Source organism: Lissotriton vulgaris, chromosome 6 (assembly GCF_964263255.1).
Source record: "Lissotriton vulgaris chromosome 6, aLisVul1.2, whole genome shotgun sequence".
NCBI classification, from domain to species: Eukaryota; Metazoa; Chordata; class Amphibia; order Caudata; family Salamandridae; genus Lissotriton; species Lissotriton vulgaris.
Window position 1 is genome coordinate 98,336,108 of NC_141694.1, and position 12,494 is coordinate 98,348,601.

Consider the following 12,494-nt stretch of genomic DNA (forward strand, 5'->3'; position numbering starts at 1 on the left):
AGCAGTCATCTTAGAGTATGTCAGACCCTACAACGGCGGTATGTCGGAAAATGAAACAACGAGGGGCTCTGTTTCTCAAAAACAATAAAATGATACGAGAAGGGATTGTGGAAAAGAAAAAAACGTTCTCTTGACTTTAAAACAAAAGTTAGGGGGTTGTTCTTAATTATTAACGTTCGCCGACATACATCATTCTCTAATAATACTTAAATATGAACACACGTAAATATTAAATTGCTACTGGTATTTTTAGATAACCGGGAAAACAACTTCCTCTGTACTTTTTTAAGGTGATGTCTTGTTGTTTGAGCCAGTCAAGATGGCCGCCGCATTCTCCTAAAGAAATGACACCGGCGTCTCTTGTCCCTTTTCTATATCTACATATGTTATCTCGATTGGCCTTACTAGTACTGTGACGCCACAACTGATAAAGGTTTGTTTTTCCACATATTATATTTTGGACTCAAGTGAAAGTTAAATTATTGTGTACCGGGGCATGCAGCTCGTGTCAGATGTTACGCAAGCCATCGCTCTGTCACGCGAGAGGCGGTACCCTCGGCCCCCATGATGCACCGCGCCAGAGGCACCTCCGGTGTTTGAAAAGCGGAGGGGGGAAATGGCGGCGCGACCTGCGGGCGGTGAGCCAGTGGAAGCGGAGACGAGAGCCGGCGAGGAGACCCAGCACCACCAGGACTACACTCAACCGCAGCCCGTGAGCCCCCATCTGTTGGGTGAGTGCAAGCCCAGCCCGGGAGACTGCGTTGGACGTCCCTAGGTAGGGGAGAACTGGCTTTAGTTTGGTGCAGGTTAAAATCAATGGCTATTAGCAGGGAGTAGAGTGGCACTGCCGGCCTGGATAAGATGAGGCAGTGGGATTTAGTGGTTGATGTGTGCAGGTTCGAAGAGATTTGGAACATGCTATTCTTGAAAGGGTGCAGGGTTGTCGGGGACGTGCTAGGTATTTATTGAATGACGTTTTATATAGCGCGAACTTTACCCAAAGGTGTCGGAGCGCTGTACAAACGAACCAGGCAGGTGGGCAACTAGAGCCAAATTGCGGGGGGGGCGGGGGACTAATTCTTCCAAACTTAGACGAGTGGCTGTAAGAAGGGGTGAACACACAATAAAAACCTCATTTACAACTCCATGGTCTTTTAAAGACCTGTTAAGTACTCTGCTGCAATTAGGTGCTTGCCAACCCGCGAAGCTGTCTTAGCCCCGGGCTGACACACAGGGGGTTCCCTGAAGCCCCGGGCTGACACACAGAGAGAGGAGGAGGAGGAGGGGGCGGGGGGGGAGGGTGGCATGTCAACATAGTTGTAAGGTTGAGATAAACAATAAGCACAAATATGTAAGGGGAAAAGCAGGCGGGTTAAGGAGCTGGGGAAGTGGACCGGTCATGAAGGAGGGGAAGGGTGCCTGGGACACAAACCGGTAGATGAGTCAAAGCAATGTCCAAAGTCCAGTAAGCTGTGAGGGAAGTGGTATCGCTTCACTATTTCAGTTGTGGGAGGCTCCCTTTATGCAGTGGACTCTCTCAGAGGGGTCTCTGAGACTCCAAGGCCTACAAACTGGATCCTTCCCCAAAAAGGGGAGAGGGAGTGATTTGGCAAGGGGTGCCATACCATACCTCAGCTGTGAGTGGCTCCCTTGGCGCAGTGAACTCTCTCAGCGGGTTCGCTGAGACTCCAGAGTCTAAATATTGGATCTTTTAAAAACAAGGGGAGAAGGTGTGCTTAGTCGAAGGGCACAAAGGACGGGGCTAGGCAGACTAGCAAGCAAGATGAGATTCAGGGGAGAGGGGATGGATGCTTGGGAGGTAGACAAAGAGAGAGTACTAAATGAGAACAAATTTAATTAATGAGTTATTATATAGCGCTGGCTAGACCCGAAGGAATCGGAGCGCTTTACACGAGGAACAATAATGTTGCAATTTACATCAGTTAAGTTACATAAGTATCAAGAAAAGCATTTGAAGAACGTATGGGGACAAAGTGAATGGAGCAATGAAGGGTAAGGGCATAGGGTAAAGGGGTAGGAGGAAGATAGGACGTAGAGATGAGGGTAAAATCTGCCTACGGTCCGGCTGGGTAGGTGGGAGCGGGGGTAGTCCACAACCCATCTCCTCTTTAGCTATATGTTAGCTCCAGCGGGCATCAGCCAAATCGCTAGGTCCCCAAAGTCCTTGGTAAGTTCTGCAGGTTCCAAGTCCTGATGTGTAGGCAGGTTAGGGGATAGGTTCAAGGTCTGGTCAATGTCCAACTGTTGTCCCAGGGAAGTAAAACCACGTGTAGTGGGTCACCATGGAAGCCATTTTGGGGTCAGGCAGGGGACTGTACTGTACACTGGTGGCCATCCTAAGGTCAGGCATCTGGCAGTTCAAGTCTAAATCCAGGATAGCGGCCGCCTGAGAAGCTAACAAATTCAGCGTGCACACACCATCACACGCACAGACATGCACAAGCACACAAAAATCTGAGCAAACACTCTCGTATGCACGCACACAAGCACATAGACTGAAAACATCCAAGAACACAAGCACACATAAAATCCCATGCTCTAATACAAAAACACACGCACACGCAAATGCGCTCACACTCTCATACACGCAGACACACAAAGCACACATACAGAAACTATCAAACACAGGCACACATACAATCACATGCTCGGGAACAAAAATACCCAAGGACGTACACACAAATACATGCACGGGCACACACCATCACACGCACAGACATGCACAAGCACACACAAATGTGCGCACACTCATACGCGAACAGAGGGCGCATACAAGCACGCATGCAGAAACCTCCACAAGCACACATACAATCCCATGCTCTAATACAAAGACACTCAAATACATGCACACGCACAGACATAAGCACACATACAGAAACATATGCTTGCACAAGCACGCATAGAATCACATGCTCTAATACAAAAACACCCAAATACATGTCCACATCATCACTTGCACACACATGCACAAGCACACACAAATGTGAACATAGTTTTTCATACACGCACAGGCGCGCACACACAAGCACTCCCATGACACGTTTAAAATTTTAAAATCCATATTTCAAATTTGACCTCATGTGAGTGCTTGATGGCAGTAAGGGTCAAGAAATGAGTTGCATAATTCCAGGAAGTGCCTTTGGAGGTGGAGTGTTTTAAGATCTGTTTTGAATGTCTGGAAACAGGTAATGGTTCGCAGGGATGGAGGCAGTGAATTCCAGTTTCTGGCCGCATTACCAGAGAAGATGTGAGCCATAAGTCTTTCCCTTTTGAAGGTAGGAGGTTCGAACAGTAAGTTTTCCCCATTGCGTGAAGGGCTAGAGCTGCCTGTGATTTTGAGTTTATTAGCCAGATACCATGGAGTGGAGGTGTGCAAGGCTTTGTGCATCATACAGGCAGCCTTGTAAATTGACATTGCTTCAATAGGAAGGCAGCGAAGAGACAACAGTATGGGTGTGATGTGATCATTTCTTTTAACCCCATATACGAGGATTGGGGTACCCATTTTACCTTTCGCGCGCATATATATATATGAGGAAAGCAGTTGAGTGCAGTATGAATTTTAGAGTGGAAAGGTGGGATTTGGGAAGGCCAGCAAGGAGAGCGTTGCAATTGTCCAATCTGGAATGAACCAATGATTGTACCATGGTTTTTAGGTCTTGCTCAGGAAAGAAGTGCCAAACCCCCCAAAGAAGGCGCAGTTGGGAGAAGTTGCAGTTGGTAGCGTGCTTTTTTAGAGATGGTTTTGATAATGGACTGTAAGTTGCGCCTTTTGTCTAGGATGGCTCCTAGAGATTTGGCATTGTCAACAATAATAGGCTTGTTGATAAATGTTCATATTGCTCATCCAAGATTGGATAGGAGGAGGAGATGAAGTGAGGTAGAGCGGATTAGGAATTCTGTTTTGGAAGGATTCAGTATTAGTTAATGAGTTGACAGCCAGTGGTGGATGGAGTTGAGTGGTGTCGAGGATTGAAATGTCATGAATGGTAGATTTGCGTATCATTCGCATATAGGTGATAATGGATTGCAGATTTTTTTTTTAGATGTTGAATAGTGTGGGTGCGAGGATCGAGCCTTGAGGTACGCCTTGTCCAACAGCCATTGAAGTGGAGAGACAATTTGCTATTTTGATCTGGGATCAGCCGGTGCCGAATGATTCAAACCATTTGAGCACTGTGCCTTCAAAACTCATTCTTGGCTTTAAAGTGTTCAAAAGAGTGTTGTGATTAACCGTGTCAAAGGGTGCGAATAGGTCAAGAAGGATCAAGAGACCTGATTCACCAGAGTCAAGTATTCACAGGGCATAATAAATCACTTGAAGTAGTGCTGTTTTGGTACTGCAGCTTTGGGTCAAACCAGATTGGAATCAGTCAAGGAGGGAGTTGACCTTGATATGTTGGGAAAGTTGCTTCGCTGCGCAACTTTCTGTAATTTTTGCAAGAAAAGGGAGCTTGGTGATTGGGCAGAAGTTGTTGAGATCTTTTGCACCAGCAGAGGGTTTCTTAAGAAGTGGGGTAGCGTGTCCTGTTTTAAGAGTAGCAGGAATGGAGCCTTGGTTGAGGAAGAGCTAGGAGTGTGGCAGAACTGAAGCAATAAGATAGACCCTCACAAGTGATGAACTTTGGGCAAGGTATAATGTTGGGAGGAAGTGTGTGTAGTGCGAGTGTATATTCAGTTTTATGTCTGTAAAAGCAAATATTTATCGGTTGTATTTCTTTGTTTGTTGACATTATATTGCAGACCCCTGATGTGCAATACTTATATTCTAGAATGTGTGAATGGGATTCTTGAGAAGGAGCTGACTGAGGGGACTGTTTAGGCAATGATATCCTATTGTACCTTCTTTACTGCAGGCTGAGAAATTACATTTGTGCAAGAGTCGTCATTTTAGTATATTTAGGGAGCAGGACAAAAGGTGGTGGCTATTATGGGTTCACAGAAGTAAATCCGCAATCCAAAACAGGAAGAATTCCATAAGGGCCCAGGCTTAGAAGGCATTAGATGAGGCAGGTGTGCTAGCAGACAGTACAAAGTTCTGGGAGTGGCCAATAGTCCCTTCTTTTCAGATACAGCAAACTCTAAAACAGACTGCACCATAGCTGCCGAAAGACGGGTCCTATATTTTGATGGGATGTATAGTGGGGAGTGAGGTAGGGGGGCCCGATATACAGTGGGACCCTGGTATAGATAGTGCCTCATTTCATTTTAATATTGAAGAGCTACAAAAACCAATCCTTGCTACTGCTGGAGGGAAAGCGCCAGGCCCGGATGGAGTGCCGGTGAATTTGTATAAAGCAGACTCCTTAACCTGGGCCAGGATACTGACACAGGTGTATAATGCTGCTTTTTCCTGTGATCTTCCCTCTTCTTGCTCAATGGGCACTACTATACCCGTTTTTAACAAGCATTTGCAATGCAATAGGTCTCATTAGAAAAGTTTGAGCTATTGGTATTGTAAATGACAAATTTTGTATTTATGTGTTGGTTTTGAAAAAAGTGAAATTAATAGCTTTGTCATTTACAATGCTAGTAGGTATAGCTTTAGCAAATGTGACACCTATAGCATTTGTAATGCAATATGTGTTTTATTTACGTGACTTACATGTATTGATATTACAAATAAATGGCATTTTTTTTTTTAATAATTAAGTTATTGTAATTTATAATGGCAATAGCTTAAAGTTTTGTAAATAACTTTTGTGAAGATTATGTTCAGTGTATTTTATTGTGATGAAAATCCAAGAATAGATGTGAAATATTTACATTTTTTTTGTGACATTTACAATAAAGCTTGAAACATTGAGAGAACATATTTGAACTAGTTGTTGTTGAACGGTTGCACAGATTGATGCTGTGGTGGCGCTGAGTGACGTTGTGGTGGCGCTGAGTGATGTTGTGGTGATGTGATATATAGAGTGAGGGCGATAGTTAGATAGAGAAAGGGCGATAGAGTGGGTCGATGGATAGAGTGAGGGTGATAAATAGATAGTGAGGGCGATAGATATAATTATGTGGCACTGAGTGGTATTGTGTGGAGTGTTTCATTCAGTAGAGTGTAATTATGTGGTACTGAGCGGTATTTGGAGTGTATGTTGCATTGAGTGCTGTGTAATTATGTGGCATTGAGTGGTATTTGGAGTGTATGTTGCGTGAGCGCAGTAATTATGTAGCATGTAATTATGTGGCACTGAGTGGTATTGTTTGGAGTGTATGCTGCATTCAGTAGAGTGTAATTATGTGGTGTGTAATGATGTGGTATTTGGAGTGTATGTTGCGTTGAGCGCAGTGTAATTATGTAGCACATAATTACGTGGCACTGAGTGGTATTGTGTGAGTGTATGTTGTATTCAGTAGAGTGTAATTGTGTGGCATATAATTGTGGCACTGAGTGTGCACCTCTTGGCCTGCCCCCTTGCCCAGACGTCAGTGGTGAACGGGGCTGCCCTCTAGTGTATAGTCATCGGTTCTCACCTCTGTGCCATCCTCTGGCTCCTAAAGGCCGGCTCTCGGGTACGCTCCTTGGCCCCGGTGCACCCTGGTGTCTCTGGAGGCCCAGCACGGTGAGCGAGAGGGAGAGCACCGGAATGAAGATCTGCCATACCTCGGGCTCTGCGCTGGCGCCGGGGTCCCTGCAGACCCCCTTCTCCTCGCTGGTTCCACCTGCCAGTCAGAAGGCTCGCCATCTTGCTATGCTTTCGCTCAGGATTGTGACCCCCCAAGCCCTCTCAGCTTCTTAAAGTTTGTCTCTTGGGGGAGAATGGGAGGGGAGACTCGATGGGGGGTGGGGTTGCTCCCCAGATCCTATAGATATGCTAATGTGATCATCTTCCCCAGCTGTGTTGGTGCCAAGGCGGGAAGAAGCTTGGCTGTCTCCTGTGACCCCTGCCAGGAGAGCAGCTGAAATGCAGCGCTTTGTTATGGAACAAGATCCCCCGGTGCAATGCCTTCCAAACAATTGATTTCTCTAAGCGAGAGCCTACCTCGCTGTACTGTGGACGGGAGACGCTGTGCCCGCCTCCCTGCTCGGGGCCGTGTTGACATTGGCGGCCGCCGAGGCAGGAAGACAGGCAAACACGGAGGAGACGTGGGTGGGGCCTGATCGAGGTTTCCACTTCCCCCTGCCTGGGGGAAACTTTAGCTGTTGTTGCCGGTCTCCCATGCGGTGGAGGGAGACCGGTGTTGCCGCAGAAAGCCCCGGGTCCCAGGTGGGGGCCCGGGTGAAGGGGAAGCCGGTGGAGCTGCACGGGGCTCCTGTATGATGGAGCGAGCCCCGCGCTACACGAGGAGATGCCGCCGCAGGAGCCCCTAAGAACGGGAGCTCCAGAGCAGACCGACAGCCTACCGGTAAGTGGGGCCGGTGTTGTGGTAACAGAGGGGGGCGTCGGGGCACATTGCCGGTGGCCGCGCCCCCCGTGTGCTTTCCCTCTCTGCGGATGCCCGTGTTTAAGACAGTGTGCACGGCACCGTGCTGGATGTGCGCGTTCGCGCACCCAAATCCACACGAAAAGCTCGTAACACCCTCCTGTCCCTAATTTCCCCCGAGACGGGCAGCTATACGTCTCTAGCTGGACGCATCCTTCGGATGCTAACTCCAGCGAGACCTAAAAAGGGCTCTAGAGATGATCCAGCATGTTGTTAACCGATTTCCCTTCTGGACTCAGCTGCAAAAATCATAGGGAAAGTGGTTCTGGATCGGTTAACCACCTGGCTGGACACGTTTTAATATTGTTTTAGACCTGCAGTATGGTTTCGGACAGGGAAAAGGGACACTAGACCAGTGTATTAACCTACATTTGTTGGTCGGGAAGTGCATAATAGCAAAAAAGGGATCTTTGCACATGGCTTTTACGGACTGAACGCCAGTCTTGGACCACGTTAATAGATCCAAGCTATAGTCTATCCGCCTAGAGGTGGACCTAGTGGCCTTCCTACACTCAGCCCATAATAACACCAGGGCAGCGTTGAGGTATGGAGAGGAATTGCTGTGTCCGCTTCATGGGCTGTCAAGAAAGGGGCCAGGCATGGGTGTATCCTGGCCCCATACTGTTTACACTATATATCAAGTTAGGGGACATTCTCTCGGTCATCTGTAGAGACCGGCGCTAACTCATAACCGCACCTCTGTATGCAAGTGATGCAGTGTTGTTTGCAAGGACTGGCGTAGGAAAAAACTTTTAAATGCTTTTATAGATTTTATGAATTCGCTTGATCTAGCGACCAACTTTTCTAAATCACATACCATGTCAATTGGCTCCAAGAAGACCAGGAGGCGCGACTTCTTCTGCAAGGGGGCCGAACTTTCTAAAGTTCAAACTTTCCCCTATCTGGGCGTGCTATTTGACGATGATGGGGTGTGGGTCACGCAGCGATCACACAAAAGAACGTCCTGGCAAGGACACTGGGAGTAACCATGGACTTTGCAAAAAGGCTGGGTACAAAGCCCGTCCCTGCACTGTTAAAGTGTATAGGGGAAAAATGTATTCCTATGGCTGTGACGTGTGGATACAAGGGTGTGAAAAATCTACAAACAGTGGCAAATAGATTTTTGCATAGACTCCTCGCTGTCCGCCAGTGTATCCCTGCTTTTACATGGTATGAAGAGCTTGGCATGCGATACGTTTCTGATTATACTGCAGTTGCACCTTTAGTGCGATGGATAAAAATGTGGTCCACCCAGTCCCCACTTTAAATCAACTTCTTATAGAGGAATGTATGGCACTGGAGGGGGCACTTCGTATTCCCTGTACATAGCGGAACAGATGAGGTCTGGGCTGTCCCGATCTGTATACAAACCCCCAAATTTCTACGTTCTGTTGACATCAGGAGGATCAAATCAGTTTTTCTGGTCAAGTGACAGGAGCACAGGGAAGGTCTGAAAATTGCTACCCTACAGTGAGAGCTTACATTACACTTAGACCTTGCCCACGGGCACACCCATACCTGTCTCTTGTCAATAATGTCCATCATAGTTTCCTGTTAACCAGATTCAGACTAAATCTTATCCATTCGCTACTAGCCTTTCCAACAGGCTTGTTGAAGCCAGGGGACTCAAGGGCATGTCCATGTGACCATTTTTCTCATCAGGACACTTTGTACTTTATGCTTTTTTTGTTAATTGTATGTCCCCTGCGTAAAAAAATATATATTCTTCCGCTTTCGAGTCCATGCCAATTTGTCCAAGCAAGGCCACCATTATACCTGCAGATGCTTGCCTCGCCCACTGTGTGTTTTGGGGTTGCTAGCTATTTTTCGAGTGACATAAGAATTAGAAAAAAATGTGCCTCCTTTCTAGATTAATTTGCACTCTGGGAGTCATATACTTATTTTTATTCTCTATTTTTGTTTTTAGGGCAACTTAAATGTGTAACCTGTACTTGCTGTGTATTTGTGTTCCGTTGTCTTGTCCCACTAATTGCTGCTGGTGTATTTATTCTGTGCTTTTGTTAGCTGAATAAAGAATTTTTGACTCACTGACTGGGTTCACAGTGGCATTTGTGAATCGGCGTGCTCAGAATGGATAGGGTCAGTATAAGAGGGGGAAGGGGGTGTAGTTGTGTGCTGATAAAGTTGATGCATACAAAATTGCTACTTGTCATGCATTTTTGGAGAAATGGCTGCTCAGATGACTGACTTGGAGGGTAGCTGTAGCAGTGTTCACAAGGGTGTTTGAATAATGGAGCTCCCTGGATAGAGAAGAAAAGGAGAGTTGTATTTACGTTTGTAACTGTTTTGGGATGGGTTGCTATAATTGAGCTTCCAATGCCACCTTACTACATTGATGAATTCCATACTAGAATGTATTCGTGGAGAGTTGGGCCGTTTTATGTATGGAGGTTGAATAAAGGTCATTTCAAGGAAAAACCATTTGCCGTTACTAGAAACTGTCGACGAGTTAGTCTCTGAACCTTACTAAACTACACATTTGGAACAATGTATGACAAATTCATTAAATAGCACATTATTATGCATGCATATACCTCTATGAATCAAGACAGGTTATGGGTAAATGCAGGACTGACTTGCAGATGTACTAAAGTAGTCTTACAGGGAAGTGAACAAAAGGATTAAATCAATAGAATTACGAGTGGGAAGTACAGCACACTCAATGCTACTGCTATAACTAAAGAGAAGGACTATGGAGATAAATTGAAGAAGCAGGTTAAGAAACCAAATCTGTGTAATTTCCACTGACAAATGATGTACATTAGTATATATATCAAGGCAGAACACTTAGTATACAACAAGGGGAGCCCCCCAGTAAATCTTAGTCTCCGTATGTAGTGTGATTGCGCATGTCTAAAGGCTACGTCTTAGAAAGAAATGAAGTTTGGTGAAACTTGTTAATAACAAGATTGTTGTAATTAGTGACACCACCAGTAGTAGATGGGTGTGTGTGTGCTAACCATTGAAGTGCTGTATGTTGTTGGAGGCCCAAAAATTGGCATGTGAAATGCAGATTGATGGAATTAAGATTATGGTCGTCCATTTCCAGCTTGCCGTAAACAATTATAAATACTAAGGTTGGGAAATGCACATTTTAGATGTTTTGAGAAATGATTTAATAATAGTAAAGATCATACTTGAAAGGTTCACAGGGAAACCAGTTGAGATGCTTCGGTTTTCGAAACTAATATTTGAGTTAAAGAACAGGAAACCTGAAAGCAATTTGTATTTAGCCATGAAGGAAACAACGGAATGAATGTGGAATAAATTCTAGATCCAAATAGTCCTGAATCTGTATTGGCAGTAGAGAAAGGAGAGGAAATTGGGGTAAAATTATCAGAATATTTCAAAATGTATTTTCTGAAAAATGTGAATTGGATTTAAACATGGGATTTTACTTAAACAAAATTCCATTCCCAGTGTGCATAAGATTAGGTCTGTTCTAATGTTAAAAGATGGAAGTACAAGAATTAGAGTAGCTGAAGAAGATGACATAATTGAGCCAGTAGAAAGTAGATCATTGTGACTAGCTTTGGTGGTTGTAAGACCCACATGGTTAAGACTTTATGTATGACCTAGAAACATTAAAGAGAAAATTTTCCAAGATGGGTATCCCCTACATCAATGAACTACTTGCTGCTACCAAAGGTGTCAAATTATTTTCTACAATTTGCTAACACCCGTCTGGTTATTATCCAGACCACTGTACTAATTGGGCTAGACTATGCAAGCTCTTTGTACCTAGGGGCCAATAGAGCAGAGATAAATCGCCTACAAACGGCACAAAACTCTGCTTCCTGGATGCTCTTCGGCCTGCTGGGAACCTGCTCTGTTTCAAACTTCATCTGCAGATTTCACTGGCTTCCGGTGGCGAAACAAATTAACTTCAAAGCCCTCTGCATTTCCCATAGAATCCTGAACGCCTAGTTCCCCGATATTTTAGCTGATCTTTTCATGCCCCACACACACCCACCCGCGCTCTACTGGTCAACACCTGGAGTTTGTTCCTTGGGTTAAGAGAGCCAGGGCAGGAGGGTGCTCTTTCAGAATGTTTTTTTTTTCAGGGTGGTATATTGTTAATGGGTAAAAATAGAAAAGAACAGGATGCAGTATTGATGGAGGTTTTCAATATTCTTAAAAACAAAGGGATCTGACTGCGAAATATTAAAACGTAAATTCAATCTGAACAAGGTAATTTCCTACATTAAGTAGGTATGCATGCTTTGCAACAAAACATGGAGCTTGTGTACTACTAAAAGGAGTGCTTAGGAAGTCCAGTGTTTATACTAAAAGTTCACTTAATCGAATATAAATCCAAATTATTCAACCATATGAATTATTCTTATAGGTTCAATATAACACATGAGCCATGATATAATATTCAAAAAAGATTTTCTTAATTCTGCACAAAATAAAAACTGCAGTCCAGCTCATGCGTTTTGTCCTGACAAGTGACTTAATCAGGGTTTAGAGATTTCTTAGTATTTCCTTGTGGGCAAGCGTAAGCCACACAGAAGAGGGGGGCTGGATAGTGGTGACACCCAAAGTTCTTCAAAAAATACTTGTTCTTTGTTCCTGGATAAGTGTAAACCAGAGAAGGCTGAATATCAGTATTTCTAGTGGGACCTTAGAGGTTAGGCAGAAAGTCGCCGCATCCCATCCACGCGCTGCCTTGTCACGGATGGGATGCTGCGCCATTCTGCTTCTTTCCTCTTGTGTGGCTTGCATTTGCGATTAAGTGAGCTTTTAGTATAAACATTGGAATTCTTAAGCACTCCCTTATTAGGTCTCGCCTGAGCCAATGCGCTTGCGCATTGCTCTGGCAAGATTATAGTAAGCGGAAAAGAAGTCTATACAGTTCATGTGCACACCATTGCCAGCCACACAACACACCACCATTTGTCTGTGCCTCGGCATCAGACTTCAAGGGCTGCCGCCCCCGCATCAGACTTCAAAGGAATGCGCTCCCCCTCCCCCCGCCACAGCAATGCCGAGAGCTTGTGTCTGGACGAAAGTGAAAGCCTACC

The 12,494-nt window shown here is 45.1% G+C and overlaps 1 protein-coding gene across 3 annotated transcripts in view; it reads left to right on the forward strand.

The window, feature by feature from the left end:
- Positions 1-444: 444 nt before the first annotated feature.
- Positions 445-12,494, forward strand: part of MAD2L1BP (MAD2L1 binding protein) — a 46,071-nt gene continuing 34,021 nt past the window's right edge. The window contains exon 1 of one of the 3 annotated variants that reach the window (XM_086926029.1): positions 445-731. In XM_086926029.1, coding sequence (XP_086782155.1) covers positions 617-731 — 115 coding nt within the window. In that variant the 5' untranslated portion in view covers positions 445-616. Of the gene's footprint in view, positions 776-12,494 lie in introns of all 3 variants that reach the window. The other 2 variants (XM_086926030.1, XM_086926031.1) reach the window with 2 other exon arrangements.